The sequence below is a fragment of the Chionomys nivalis genome, chromosome 3 (genome assembly GCF_950005125.1).
Source record: "Chionomys nivalis chromosome 3, mChiNiv1.1, whole genome shotgun sequence".
Lineage (NCBI taxonomy): Eukaryota > Metazoa > Chordata > Mammalia > Rodentia > Cricetidae > Chionomys > Chionomys nivalis.
The window spans coordinates 79,780,026-79,795,240 of NC_080088.1; the positions used below are offsets into that span (position 1 = coordinate 79,780,026).

Sequence of the window (15,215 nt, forward strand, 5' to 3'; positions counted from 1 at the left end):
AATTTTAAACACTGAAAATGTGGGTCAGAACCACAGACTCACCCAAAGGAAACTGTAAGCACAGGAGAGGGCAGAGCAGTGGTTGAATCATTTGGGGAAAAGATGTGATGAAAAGTAGATTCTAGATCTATAGTTGGCAGTCCAATACCCACAGAAAGGCAGAAGAAATGGAAATGAATGTACTTAAAATCTGATTAAATGGGTGGGGCATACAATGGCCATGGAGTTGGATAGATTTCACCTAGAGCAGGGAGATGCAGGCTTCTTGCAGATCCAAAATTGCTCTGTGAGACATAAACTATCATTCCATCCATTATCTGAAAAGTTTGCACAGTCTTCATCGCCCACGTTGTTGGGCTCCCTTGGAGACCAATATTTGCTGAAAATGAAAATCCCCAAATAACATGAGCTTCTGTCCAACTCTATGCTGTCAATATTCCTAACTCTGGTGATGCTTTCATATCACATCTGTCCCACGTGCATATGGCAGCCATACCTCACCCAGAACCTAATGGCATGCCTAAGTTACTCATGCGAGAAGCCCTTATTCTGCAATATGGAATCAAGATACTTCAAATTGTGAAGTTGGGTCAGTTTTATGTCTGGTTTTGCAGAATCAGGTATCAGTTTGAACAACAGGCAAAAAAAAAAAAAGACTGCTATGCAAATTTGATGCAAAGCAATGATTTTTATAGTCCTTACCACATTTTTTTCTGTCTGCTTTATTCCTCACTGGCTAGGTTCTTCAGCAAGAAACAATCTTCCCATTGTCTAGTATTGCTTCCTTCTCAAATTCCCATCCTCCTGAGTCAGGACACACAGTCTTGTGTAAAAAATACCCTGGGGGATTTCCACCATCTCTGATACATGGACCTAGTCACAGAGCAACTTCTCTGTAGCTTTCTAACCCTAATATAAACTGAGATCTCCTGACAAGCAAGTGCCAGCTGGGGAAATCAGGAGCCCAGTGCCTCCTGCTTACCTGTGATTCATTAATGATCTCTAAGCCTGCCTCATACTGAAAATAAAGGATCATGACATCTCATCACCTACAGACTTTCCAAACTATCCAAGTTTACAATCTTCCATGTTTTCTTCCATTGACATCAATAGAAAAGCTTTGACCTTCATCCCTCCACCTGTTTCCTTTCGTGTTCTCCCATGGTATGGGGCAACTCCTGTGTTGTGGGAGTGTCATATATCAATCTGTTGATTTCATTGGTTAAGTAATAAAGAAACTGCTTGGCCCTCATAGGTTAAAACATAGGTGGGTGGAGTAAACAGAACAGAATGCTGGGAGGAAGAGGAAGTGAGCTCAGACTCGACAACTCTGCTCTCTGGAGCAGATGCCATGCTCCCCTCTCCCCAGCAGATGCAATAAAGCTCCGACCCAGGATGGATGTAGGCTAGAATCTTCCCGGTAAGCACACCTTGGGGTGCTACACACATGAATAGAAATGGGCCAAGCAGTGTTTAAAAGAATACAATGCGTGTGTTGTTATTTCGGGTATAAAGCTAACCATGTGGGAGCCGGGCTGTGGGAAGAGGCCCGCAGCTCCCTCAACACTGTGTAGCTCTCATGACATCATGGATCTTTAAGTATGACAAGTTGCATTATGAAGGCAAGCACACTCCTAGTTTTAGATTCTCCATGAGTAAGTACCCTGCATTCTATCACTCATCGCCTCAGAACACAACCCTCTGAGCAAAACAGTCTCCATTTGCATTGGGTCAGGAGTATCTGCTTGCAAAACCCATCTCAGTTGAGTGGATGGACAGTTTCCATTCCCTTATAGGAGGTGTGGGAAAGGTCATCGGATTATCACCTGAGTTTCCACCCCGCCCCCCGGTGACCAGAAGCTATTCACACCTCCCTAGTGTGGAGACCCAAAAATGTGAGCCTATTTCCAACTTGACCAAAGGTCAGAGAGTTGGAACTTACCTCTATTCCTTCAAGGTTATTGTTTCTACCTCAAACAAAAATGTAAGGATTCAACTAAGCTTCCAGTTTTAAGGAGATAGAATTAGATTCTTCCCAGGGAGTGGTTTGCCTACAGAATATTTGGTCTAGAATGTGAGCGTGACTTGTTTTGTTCTAGTAACAGAATGTTTAACTATGGATGTAGCCCAAGACCTTCAACTGGTCTGTTCACTGAAACTCCCTCCTGATACTATTCTATGTTTTTCTGTTTTATTATTTTCATGTTTTTGTACTCTTTCTTTATGTTTCTAATTCTTATACCCCTACCCTGGCACGTGGTATTTTTGTTGAGGCTGGTCCTCGACACCTAGGGAAGAAATCTTGAATATCTACCACAGATCAGGTGGTAGAAATGAAAAATCAGTATGAACTTACGTTAATATTCATCCCAATAAACCAACTCTCAAGTCTAGGAGTCTGAGAGATTGGCAGGAACCACAACAATTTCTTGGAGCATAGTTTCACTCCCAGCACACTGTATTACCTCCATTGCAGTGGTGAACCATCCATCCATACCCATTTGCCTTCCTTTTTTATGTCTGACAGTCCCATCCATGCATGGCCTTTCTTCTCAGACATCCGCTGCAGGAAGCTCTGCAGGGGAGGAGGAAAAGTCATGACTGGGTTCTGCCAGCATTTTCTAAGTTTGTCCTCTCAGAATCTTGGACCACAGTTCTGCTTGCAGTCAGAGCCTTAGCTTTCTACTGCAACAACAAACCCACACATGTGATCAGATACCCACACACATGCACTCACACACGTGCACAGGCACAGAGAGGAAGAGATCGGGCCAGATCTCATACCAGTTCACCCTGGGACAGAAAATTAAGAAGCAACATGTGCTGAGACTTGACAGATCCTGATTTTTGACATCTGGCTTCCCTTCATCTCATATGCTTTGCTGAACTAAAATAATGTGACAGGAAACTTGCTCCCAGCTTCCCAAACTTATAAAAGTCTGACTCTGGACATTTCTCCAGGGATTATCTCTTTAGAATAATAAACTTTGTGTGTGTGTGTGTGTGTGTGTGTGTGTGTGTGTGTGTGTGTGAAGTTGTGTGTGAGAGAGCATGTGAAGGTGTATGTAGGCAGAGGAAAACTTGTAGGAGTTGGTTCTCTTCCTATCATGTGGGTCTCAGAGATTCAATTCTGGTCTCTGGGCTTGGTAATAACTTTGACCTGCCAAGTCATCCCTACAGGCCCAAGATCAGGACTTTGTAAACCTACAGAAGTTCTTGCTATATTAGTCAGCACTCAAAAAGTGTCTCCTTCATATTAAGGATTCCCTAAAGCATTCATCCTTGATACCATTTATATTTAATCTAGGTGTACATTCTTAGAACAGCCCCTCCCTATCCATAGCCACGTTATCTTCCCGTTTCAAGTGTAGCAAAGAAAACGCATCTGAAAAATTCTATCTAGCTAGAGTCATACCCACACAAGTGCAAAGTGCCAGCTCAACAGACCTGTTCCTTATCATTCTTGATGACAACGAGTTGGGCCCCTACTTCCTGGCAGGCAGTGACAGATTCCATCCAGGTCTGCTTAAATGTGGAGAAGAAGTAACAGTTTTCTTGGAAGAAGGTCCAGTCCCAAGGGCAGGGGCGGCACAGGCGGTCTGTTGGAGGGATGCGAATCAGACTGAACACACACTGGTATCCATGTACATATCAATCCTGCCTTTAAGTCTTTAAGAGTTGGCACCCTCCCTTGAACCTGCACAAGGGAACCACATTCCCCTATCTTTTGTTGTTTGTGTTGCATTCATGTGTGTGTATGTGCACTGCTCTGTGTGTGTGCAAGTGGAGGTCAGAAGTAGAGGTTGGAAGTCTTCCTCCAGTCTCTATTTTTTAAAGTTTTATGCATTTGAAGCAATAAAAATGAAATAAAAACCCACCAGTTTCAGAGAGAAACCTGGGAGAGGTTACAAACAAGGGAAGGGAATTATGCCATTGTAGATTAACTAAAATTGTTAATGAAAACACTTATCATTTATTTATTTTCAAATATTTGATACATACAGACAATATCCTTGTTGTCTTGCTTTTTAGATTATAATTTAATTAGAACATTTCTCCCTTCCCTTTCAGCCTTCTAAACCCTTCAATGTATCACTCTCCACTCTTCTTAAAATTTATGAACTCTAAAATCTGACAGTTATTGCATCTGTATGCAGTCGATATCTCTTAGTCAAATCCACCCCATTCACTCCCTTCAGACCACTATCAGAACTGCCCAACCACATATCCTGCCAACTTCATACTCTGTTTGTTATTATACTACTAAGTCTAGCTAGTACTGCCAGCCAGTGTGTCACTCCTCCCTCCCTCCCTCCCTCCCTCCCTCCCTCCCTCCCTCCCTCCCTCCCTCCCTCCTTCTTCCTCCCCCCCACTCTCTCTCTCCCTCTCTTTCTCCACCTCTATGTCTTTCTCTGTCTCTCTTTCTCTGTCTCTTTTTCTTTCCTCCCTTCCTATCTTACATTTGAGACCAGTTCTTTCATTGAACCAAGACCTCCTTGTTTTGGCCAGACTATCAAGTGAGCCCTGGAATCTGCGTGCAGCTATACTCAGCTTCTAGGTGAGTGTGAGGGATCCAAAACCAGGTCAAACGATTGTAAAGTAAGCACTGGACTCACTGAGATATCTCCTCAGGCAAAGCAATTCCCCTCTTAAATCCCTGAGTCTGTTCCCTCCAGGATAACCCAGGAGGCCATGATCACATCACATAACTACATAGAATAGTTAGCAGGGACTTTAAATGTCACAACAGAGTCAGGAGTCTGGTTCAGTTGATTGTCTTCTGTGTGCATTGCCCCTTGTGTCTAGTGAGTGCTGGCTTTAATGTTACTATGTGTTCCCAATCAACAGATAGAGAAGCTGAGAGACTGGAGATCCAGTCTCTGAAGTCACTTCATACCACATGGAAACCTTGTCATACTCTTGGAGAGCCATTTTCTGGTCACTGACCTAGTCCAGCCTTCAATTGTTCCAGTTCCTGGTGTATGCGTTGCTTTTCCTGCTCCTGCTCCTGGAAGCTATGAACTTCAGAGCCTGTGTCAAGAAAGTGAAGATGAAAACATTAAATGGTGATAGATGTAAGAAGAGAGGAAGCTATTGGTTTAGGAAAAGAGCTGATGCAAAATCAGCCTTCAGGGATTAGTTCTATCAGAGGTATATAAACTCTGTATATTTTTAGAGGTATATAATCTTAAGACTATAACCAGAGTATTAGAAAGAAAACACTACTATATGGAAAAACAATGTAACAGGTACTTAAAGCAAAAGGTAGGCTTCCCTTCACCTTTAAAAGAGTTCCAAGTAAGTGTAAGAGAGAGAGCTTTCATGAAAAGATGGCCGGGCAAGATCACAGCAACCTTCAGGTAAATTCTCCAAATAAAGGAAACATTTGACTTTCTTCCACTTCCAGGGAGTCATGGGAAGGGTCACAGCACAGGATTTGTTCAACATAGCATAGGTGACAAAGAGCACAGAGGAGTCAGGTACCACACACTGGAGGCTGTTAAACCACACACAGATGCTGTTTGCTGTTTAACATTCTGACCCACAGAAGGAGAGCAACTAGAAGTCAGGTCTGATTGCTTCAGGCTGTGGGGTCCAGAAGTGACCAGAAGCTCCCAGTACTTACCAGGAAGCTCTTTTCTGCAGTTCTTTGTGATTGACATAGAGACTCACAATGGCCCAGTGTGCAAAGAATACGATCCTATGGAGATGTCATCACAGCTGGGATATCTCTAACAAACCCTTTCCCGCAAGCTCAGGGATCATCATGAAAGGGGCAGAAAGACTGTAACAGCCAGAGGCAGTGGAGGACCGCTACAAAACTGTATTAACTGCATTTTCTGGACCTGACAGGACTGCTGCTCACACGGACTCACAGTGTTGTGACTGTAGCTCAAACCTGCACAAGCTGAGGTAGAAAAGATCCAAAAATAAATAGAGAAGGGACATATGAATCCCCAACCCTGGTGAGTAACTATCAGCGATGGATGCTTCTGTGGGAGGGAGAGTCAGTTCTCTTTGGCCCCTAGAGCCTACTAGAGCCTATTCCAATAGATGGTCTTACACTCATGTATATGGCTAGCAGAAAATGGATTTGGTAGAGTATGAAAATAAAGGAGTGTGAAGTTGGGAAGGAAAAGTGGTGGAGCATAGGGGAAGAATTAGAGGGCAGGGAGGAGGTAGTGGACTTGACCAGAACATTATATTCATGCATGGAATTCTCAAATAATAAAATATAAAGGCAGAGCAGGCCATGGTCTAACTAACATGTACTGGGTACCCAAGAGTATCATGCCCAAGTTCCAACATCTTATTTGAAACTCTCTCCTTTGAAGATGAGGAATCCTGATGCCCAGGGAAGTGTGAACCACAGGGCAAATGGAGTCAGACCATGCCCCTGAATCTACTTCCTTTCTACCAAACAGGAGTCGTGAGAAGACCCATGACTAGCTCCTAAGGTGTGTAAGACCACAGTCACAGCTTCAATGTCACCACCCCCAGGATGAAAAGTTAGAGCAAAAAGCACCAATCTTGAAGCTTCCTGACCTTTGACAAGGAAAGCCGCAAGGAGAGCAGCCAAGAGCACGAGGGAGATGAGCTGCAGTGTAGGGAAGAAAGGATTGCAGTCCCGACACCCTGAGGAAAGAGAGTTGAGTTGTCCATCAGGCCATTGTCTCTAGACACCTTGAACCGGGATAGTCTAGCCCTCGCTTTCCCTTTCTGAACCCAGGATTACAGACTCTCAGTCATCATTCTTCCACTGCCTAGGCTTTCCTGTCCATCATCTGCCATAGGAGCATCAGAAGTCTGTTTCCAGCCTCAGCTATCCCAGGACCCTGCATTTCAATCCTCCAGTTTCAAACTCTCTGTCAACAATAGCGAAGATCCTCACTCCCTACTACTTCGTGAAATAGATCAGCTCCCAGGAGATCAGCTCCCAGGTGCCACTTTCACAGAATCAGGACTACAGACCTCAGCTCTACTTCTTATGACTGGGGCATTCAGTACCCTCCTTTACCCCATAGGACTGAGGATTCCTGTTTCCCAGTATGCACCTCATCTAAACAGTACTTCACCTCCTAGACTCCACTTTCACAAGACACAGGAGGTCAGACTCACCCTTCACCCCTTTAAGACCCAAGAATCAACCTCTTCCTTTTTAGGAGGTAGTAATATAGCCTCTAATTCTCACTTCTTCAGGACAGATGACTAGACCATCATCTCTACCTTTGCAGGTTCCAGGATTTCAGGTTTTCAGAATTAATGTTCTTAGGACTTAGGACTCTAGAACTCAGCCTCTACCTCTCCAGACTCCAGGGTCAAATACTAAAGTATTCATGTCCTCAAGAACCATCTTTCCAACTTCACAACTTCTGTTTCCCAGACATAAGAACATAGACCCACAACCTCCATCTTCCCAGGACCCAGGGATCCACAAATGCCCTGGTTCCAGGACTAAGAACTGCCACTTTTGTCCTCTCCTCAGTACTTCCTAAACCCTTGTCTACTTCAGAAGCTCTTGAAGCCATGAGTAGACTGTAGTTCAAAGTTTCTTAGAAATTGCTGGTGCTCAAGCTCCATCACTGAAGGAAGATATCATCTGTCAGAGCCTGGGCAGGCTGAGACCTGAGCTGCCCCTCTTCAACTGTTCCCTGAGCTCTGAGTCCTAGGTCAGTCTCACCCAAGGAGCACAGATGTTTCTCTCTCTCTTCGTTGGAGTCGCCCATGGTCACTGCTGTCCAACAATGTGTAGAAATTCTGGGGAGCAATTTTTATTTGCCACTCCCTTTTCCTCACCCCTTGAACCTGTTCTCAACCAGGAAGAGAAAAAGAGAAGTGGTGACTGTCACCAGATGAGCTGCCGGAAGGCAGCTGAGGATAGGATAAACATAGGATGAAATGGACAAGTTCCAGGTTTTCAGAGTGATGAGGATGTTTAGAATTCCAGAGTAAAGAGCATCGGTTCCTTCTTAGCATGACCAGACTCTTTGAAGAATTTAACAGAAATATCCTCACCCAGCTATAGTACTCCTGGCAACTACACAAAGGTCTCTCTACCTACTACAGAGGTATCTATGTATTCATCTATATTCAATGCTACTGGGCTCACAATAACAAGGAAACAGAAGCAGTCAAGATGCCTATTGACTAATGAATGGAAAAGTAATTGTTTTACACATTCATATATATATAAAATCATTTCCTTTGAATTTCATGTTTATTTTAATGTCTTTTGTGTGAGTATGTTGCCTGTGTATAGTTACATCCTTGGAAATTAGAGATAGTAGATTCTTAGAGCACACGGACTAGAAAAGCTGGACATCTTGGTGAGACCTGGGTGTGACTGAGAGACGCTGCCTTAGGGAATCAAGTGCAAGAGCAGTCAAGGATGGTTCTCAATATCCACCTCAGGCTGCACATGCACCGGTTCCCCCACATACCAACAGCCCAGACACATGCAAATATCATAGGCACACCCTCCTTGTCAGCACACTGAAATGAAAAAAATTAAAGCTTACTAAATAAACTTTGCTGTTTCTCCTGGACCCATAGTGAATATCACTTTTCCACACTCTTCCAGGAAACCCAATCTTAACTTTCCCCAAATTTGCTGCCTTATTTTGCCAGTGTCCTTATTCATGGCAATTTCTAGTGACTGGCACTAAATTGTCTCTATTTCGATTTGCTTAGTCCTTGTAATGAGAATAACCTAGAATATAGAAACTGACATAGCTGCAGGTTGTCACCCATAGCAGCTGGAGGGGTTCTCTTCATCTTTTAGGGATCCAACTAAGGTGAAAACAGGTCCATGACTTTGATGCAAAAAAAAGGCTTCAGTACAAGATGGTATCCAGCTGAGCTGGAATTCCTTAAAAATGAATGGTTGTTGGACAAGATGGCTCAAGGGGTAGTAGAGTCTTGTTGTCAAACCTGACCCCAAATTGATCCTGGGACTCACAAGGTGGAAGGAGAAAAGGAACTACCACAAGTTCTTTCCTGACCTTCGCACACTTACTATGGCATGTGCACACTCACACGTATGGAGGTACACACACAAGAAATAAGTGAATGGATGAATGTAGCAAAAATAAAAAAAATGTAAATGTGTTCAAGGAAAGTAAAAGGTACACCCAACAGCTTCTTGAAGATTTTTATCTAAGTGTCTTAACACTGTCTGTAGAACTTTGGAAAATTTTTGATTTCATTGCTTTTCAGGATTCTTGAGTTTCTTTCATAAAGTTTCTGCCAGCTAACTTATGATTGTGCCTTTTAAAATTGTTTTTATTGAGCTATACATTTTCTCTCCTCCCTTCCTTTCCCATTCTACTCTTTCTTTATTTTTATTGCTTTATAAATAATACCATACAAAATTTCCACCTTCTTCCCTCCTCCCATTTCCCTCCCATTCCCCCACTCACACTTCCCTCTCCCCCTCCAGTTCTTCCTAGGTTCGGATGGAGGTGGGGGAGGGCCTTGGACTTCCCTTTCTACTCTTTTATGATTCTTGGTTCTTTCTGTTAGTGGCTGAACTTTGCTGACCTTAAGCTAACTGCTGCCTACACTGGCATGACAGTCAGGTAGATATGATAACAAGACAGGGCCTGCTGCTACTTCCATTGCTTCTGGTCTTCCCTGATGTACATGCACTTCATAGAGCTGGGCTGGAAATCACTCTTTGAAGATGAACCAGAGTTTTCTGCCCTTCAAACACACTCTTTTAAAGTATTAAAATTTGAAATCATAATCTAATTCCATCATTTCTCATTTCCTTCTTTCCCTTCCAAATCCTCCTGTAGACTTCTCCTAGATAATTTAAAATTCATGCCCTCTATTTTTCAATGGTTTTTTAAATAAAAATATATCATCTATATGTACATATATTTCTAAATGCATGAACACAACCTTCTCAGTTTGTTTGATGTTACCTGTATGCATGGTTTCAAGGCTGAGTAGTTGGTCTTGGGTAACCAATTGGTGAGCTCTTCTACTGAGACTATGTCTTCTGCTCTCAGTATTCGTTAGTTGTCTGCAGTACTTTGTTCAGGGTTGAGATCTCATGGTCTTTCCTAAATCCACTTTGGCATGTCTGTTGTTGTACCTGTTCAGCTCACGTTTAGGTGGTCGTGTTTGTGAGACTTTATGTGTGTAACTCCTGACATCACTTGGAGACATAACCTCACAGCAAACTGCCTGTTCCTCTGGCCACTTATAATATTTATGGCCCTCTTTCACAATGTTCCCTGAGCATTAGGTCCAGATTTTTTGCTGTAGATGCATCCTTTAGGACTGGGCTCCACAACCACGCAATTTGGTTCATTGTAGTTTTTTAATGGTCAGCGTCTATTGCATTGAGAACTTTCCTTGATAAGGGGTAAGAACTGGTCTTGCCCTGTAGTGAGATTTAAGAATATTTTAAACATAGCCATAGAACCTTCATCCAGTGACTAATGGAAATAGAGGCAGAGACCTGCAATGGAGAACTGGACTGAGCTCCCAAAGTCCAGTTGAAGAGTGGAAGGAATAAGAATATGAGTGAAGAGGTCAAGACCATGATGGGTTCACCCATTGAAACAGTTACCTGAGCTAATGGGAGCTCACCAACTCTAGCCAGACATGGAATGAAACAGCATACATATGTCCAAACTAGTCCCTCTGAATGTGGGTAAAGGTTGTATGGCTGGGACCGACTGTGGGGTCACTGGCAGTAGTACCAAGATTTATACCTACTGTTTGTACAGGCTTTTGGGAACCTATTTTCTTTGGATAGATACCTTGTTAGGCCTAGATATAGTAGGAAGGGCCTTGAACCTTCCCCCAAATCAATGTGTCTTACCCTCTCTGAGGAGTGGATGGGGGTGGGGGTAGGGATAAGTGCAGGCAGTGGAAGGAGGGGAGGGAGTAGGAACTGAGATTGGTATGTAAAATGAAAAAGATGGTTTATTTTCTTTTTAAAAAATTAATAAGTGAAAAAGGAACTCGATATTAGTAAACAGACTGTAATAATAATTACTAAATTACTTTTTCAAATAATTTGATGTAACATTTAGTAATTAATTGAGGCAAGCATCAGGTTGGATAGCTGTACCTTCAATTTCCCAAATTATATTATTTTTTAAATATCCTTTGTACAATATTTCCCAGAGATTTTATATAGAGGAAAGTATAGTGTTGGTTTGCCACAGACAATACTGACTATTGAATTCTGCAAGTAAATTGTTCTTCTATGTCATGTAAAAATAAATGCCCCTTCCAACTGAAAAAAAAGATAGCCATGCCACAGTCTCACAGAATTTTACCAGATAATCAAAGATACAAGGAAGGATGTTTACAGATTTGGGGTAACTTCATATGAACCACCCCTTACAGTAGGACAATTTAGTCAATTGGCTCTTGTTTGTTGGGAACAAAGAAATAACTCATTTTATCCAATGTAGAAATTATTCAAGTTGGGAAGATAGTTTTATATGTAAGAGTGCTTGGTGCCCAAGCATAAGGACCAGGGTTAAAATCCCCAACACCCACATACAAAGCCAGTAATGATTACACGTGCCTGTAACAGCAACGTTGTAGGGTGAGGTAGACACAGAAGAATCCTGAAAGCTTGTTGGCTAGGTAGACTAGCTCAAATGGTGACCTTCCAGTTCAGTGAGAGACCCTGTCTCAAGGCATAAGTCAGAAAGCAATAGCGAAGGCAACATAAGGTCTTCTGACCTCTGCCTGTGCACATGTAGTGCACACATCCGCACACTCATTTGCATGCCCCCCACAGTCAAATAAAAATACATTAATAATTTTTTGAAACTTTCATACAATATATTTTGATCCTATCCAGCTGACACTCTTATTCTAACTCCTGATAGGTCCCTCTATCACCTCACTATCCTCCAAATCTGTCCTTCTTTCTTTATTGTTTTTGAGAATAAGTCTTACAATGTGGCCATGGATGTCCTGGAACTTGTTATGTAGTCTAGACTAGCCTCTAACTGACAGATTGGCCTTCCCCATCCAAAATGCTTGGATTAATGATATGCCCATCACATCCCCTCTTTTTCCTTTTATTTAAAATGGATTTTCAATACAATATATTCTGATTACAGGTTTCTGTTCCCTCTTCTCCTCCCAGTTCCTCCCCACTTCCTCTCCTTTATTGTTTCACTCCCTTTCTGCCTCATCAGAAAACAAGCAGGCTTCTAGGGGATAATAATAAAATAAAATATGATAAAATATAAGTAGACAAAAAACTAAAATGTAACACAGCATAGCTGGACAACCAACTTGTGTCTGTCACCTGTATAACTCAGATAATACCAATGCCATCATGGATTACACTATTTTACTTTAGATCCTTTCTGGTTTGCAAATTGACCTTTTAAAATAATTCCTTGTCTCTCTCTTTCACCAGGATTATAATTTCTAAAGACAACTGCCTGTGAGTGATAGACAGTCTAACTGCTGGTGTGGAGTATTACAGGAAAAGGAAATAGATAAGCCCTGGTCACAAGATTGCTTTGCATAATGGTTCTCTAGATCTTCAGATCTCAGAACCTGTACTGCTTTTCAGATAAAATCAGAGAACAGGCAAGTGACCTGCTAATCTTGATATTTTAAAGTTCTGTAGTAAGAGTTGGGGAGTTGCTTCAGGGGGTAAGAGTGGATCTGAGTTTCATGAAGAAGAAAGGGTGAGGCCACATGGGTAGTCCAGGCACTGTGTGTGTGTGTATGCACTGTGCATGTATGTGTATGTGTGCACGCATGTGTGCATGCACGCATGCGTGTGGTGACAGGAAGATGACTGGAGCTTGTTGTCTTACTGACCCTACTTTAAGTTAAGTCAGAGACCCAGTCTCAAGGGAATAATCTGGAATGTGACAGGACACGATACCTGGCATCCTCTTTTTGTCACCCTGAGCACGCACGGTACATGTGTGCATACTCTGCACTGCGCACACTGAGAGAGTGGAATAATGTTTAACTTACAGAGAAATAATAAAAATGTCTGAAGAATTGTAGGGACTGACCTAGGAGATGAAGATCAATTGTGTGATCATTAGTTTTTATTGTTAACTTGACACAATCTAGAATCACCAGTCTCAATGAGAGAGTGTTTCAATCAGGTTGACCTGTGTCCCTGTCTTGATTGTCTTGATTGCCTTAACTGATGTGGGAAGACCCACCCACTTGAGTGATACCATTCCCTAAGCAGAGGATCCTGAACTGTGAAAGAGTAGAAAACAAGCTGACTACTGTGTTCACTCTTCTCTTCCTGATTATGGATGTGATGTGACCAATCTCTGAAAGCTCAGGCCACTGTAATGTCTCTGCTCTGGTGGACTATAATGTGGAACTGTGATCCAATAAGACACCCTCCCCCAGGAAGTTACTGTTGGAGAGTATTTTATCACAGTGACAGGAAGCCAAACTGGGACAAGTTGTCCCGAGAATATTAAAGTAGAAAAAAAACTAATATAGGAAAATGATGACAAAGCAATGCCATCCTACCCACTGTCCACTGAAGCTCCACATCATCCTTTAAAGCTCTTCTGTCTACTTCAGTTCCCTTAGAAAGCCTTCATTTGGAGATTTTTATTATTCAGATATAAAAATCCCTTCAAAGAGACCACTTCCTAAATATAACCACAGTAGCACAGACACTGAGAAAAAAATTAATAAATGGTACCTCCTGAAACTGAAAAGCTTCTGTAAAGCAAAGGACACAGTCAACAAGACAAAACAGCAACCGACAGAATGGGAAAAGATCTTCACCAACTCCAAATCAAACAGAGGACTGATCTCCAAAATGTACAAAGAACTCAAAAAATTGGTCATCAAAAGGACAAATAACCCAATAAAAAGAGGAGTACAGACCTAAACAGAGAACTCTCAACAGAGAAATCTAAAATAGCTGAAAGATATTTAAGGAAACGAGGACCCTAAGAGAGACATACATGGATCTAATCTACATAGAAAGTAGTAAAAGACAAGATCTCCTGAGTAAATTGGGAGCATGGGGACCTTGGGAGAGGGTTGAATCAAAGGAGAGAGGAAGGGAGGGAAGCAGAGAAAAATGTATAGCTCAATAAAATCAATTTTAAAAAAATCCCTCCAAAGAAGTATATATTTAAGGCTGGTACTCAAAACAGCAGTGATCAGAGGTGTTTCTTTAAGAGGTGATCTAACAATAAGAACTTAAAATTGATAAATGTATTAGAGGGTTGATAAATTTATTGCTGATGAGAAGTTATGAGATGGGGCCTAGTTAGAGAAAGAGGGTCATTGGGCACATACATAGAAGTTATTTCTTGTCACTGTTTCCTCTTGTCTTTTCCTCTTTCTTCTTTTCATCTTCCTTTATTTCTACTCTTTATCCTCTTCTTCATCTTTTAATTAAGCACATACTTATACTGCAATTTACTCAAATCTACCCATTACTTTCCCTTCAGCTCCCCTCTATCCCTCACACCCTTTTCCCCTTCCTGCTTTATTTGTTCTCTTTGCTGTTTAAAACTCACTGGTTCCACTTAGTGCTTGGCTGTATGTGCATGCATTTAGGGCCATCTATTGCAGAGAGCATGGGTAGCTTCTCAGAGACCATGTCCCTGAATAAAAAAAAGACATTTCCTCCTCCAGCAGCCTTCAATTCCCCACACATTCTCAGATAGCCTTGGGACTTCATGATCCCCTCCCTTGTCCAAGACTGGATTTTGGCTGGCTCCATTCTTGCATGCATGCAGTCACAGTTGCTTGAGTTCATATGTGTAGCAGTTCTGGCATGTTGAGCAAATGATGTTTTGCTGAAGACTGTGACTGTCACAATCTTTCTGCCCTTTCCTTGATGATGATCTCTGAGCTGTATGTAGCGGTATGAAATAGATGTTCCATTTAGACCTAAAAACAACAGACTCTTACTCTGCATGTTTACTGTTGTGTTTCTCTGTATTAACTAACACCCATGAGAGAAGCTTCTTTGATAAGTGTTGAAAGATGCACTAATTTATACAGGTAAGGGCTTAGGTGGCAGGTTAATACTGTGTTTATTAAGCAGAAAGATAGTATTAGGTTCTTTCGTAAGTCTGTGACCTACCTAGTCACAGGTTCTTGGTCCCAATAATGGTGCCCTCTTGTGGAGTAGGCCTGAAATCTAATCAGAAAGAGGCTAGTTATACCTATGTCATTCCTGTTTTTATTATGACAGTAGGTATGTCTTTTGAGGCCAG

General features: G+C 42.0%; 1 protein-coding gene across 1 annotated transcript; it reads right to left on the bottom strand.

Moving 5' to 3' along the window:
- Positions 1-237: 237 nt before the first annotated feature.
- Positions 238-7,727, bottom strand: LOC130871339 (CD209 antigen-like protein C). Its single transcript, XM_057764686.1, has 6 exons — positions 7,682-7,727; positions 6,547-6,636; positions 4,948-5,031; positions 3,448-3,599; positions 2,466-2,575; positions 238-379 (listed from the first exon to the last, which is right to left on the bottom strand). Exons 1-6 carry the CDS (start codon positions 7,725-7,727, stop codon positions 238-240), a joined length of 624 nt encoding a protein of 207 aa, XP_057620669.1.
- Positions 7,728-15,215: the final 7,488 nt, after the last annotated feature.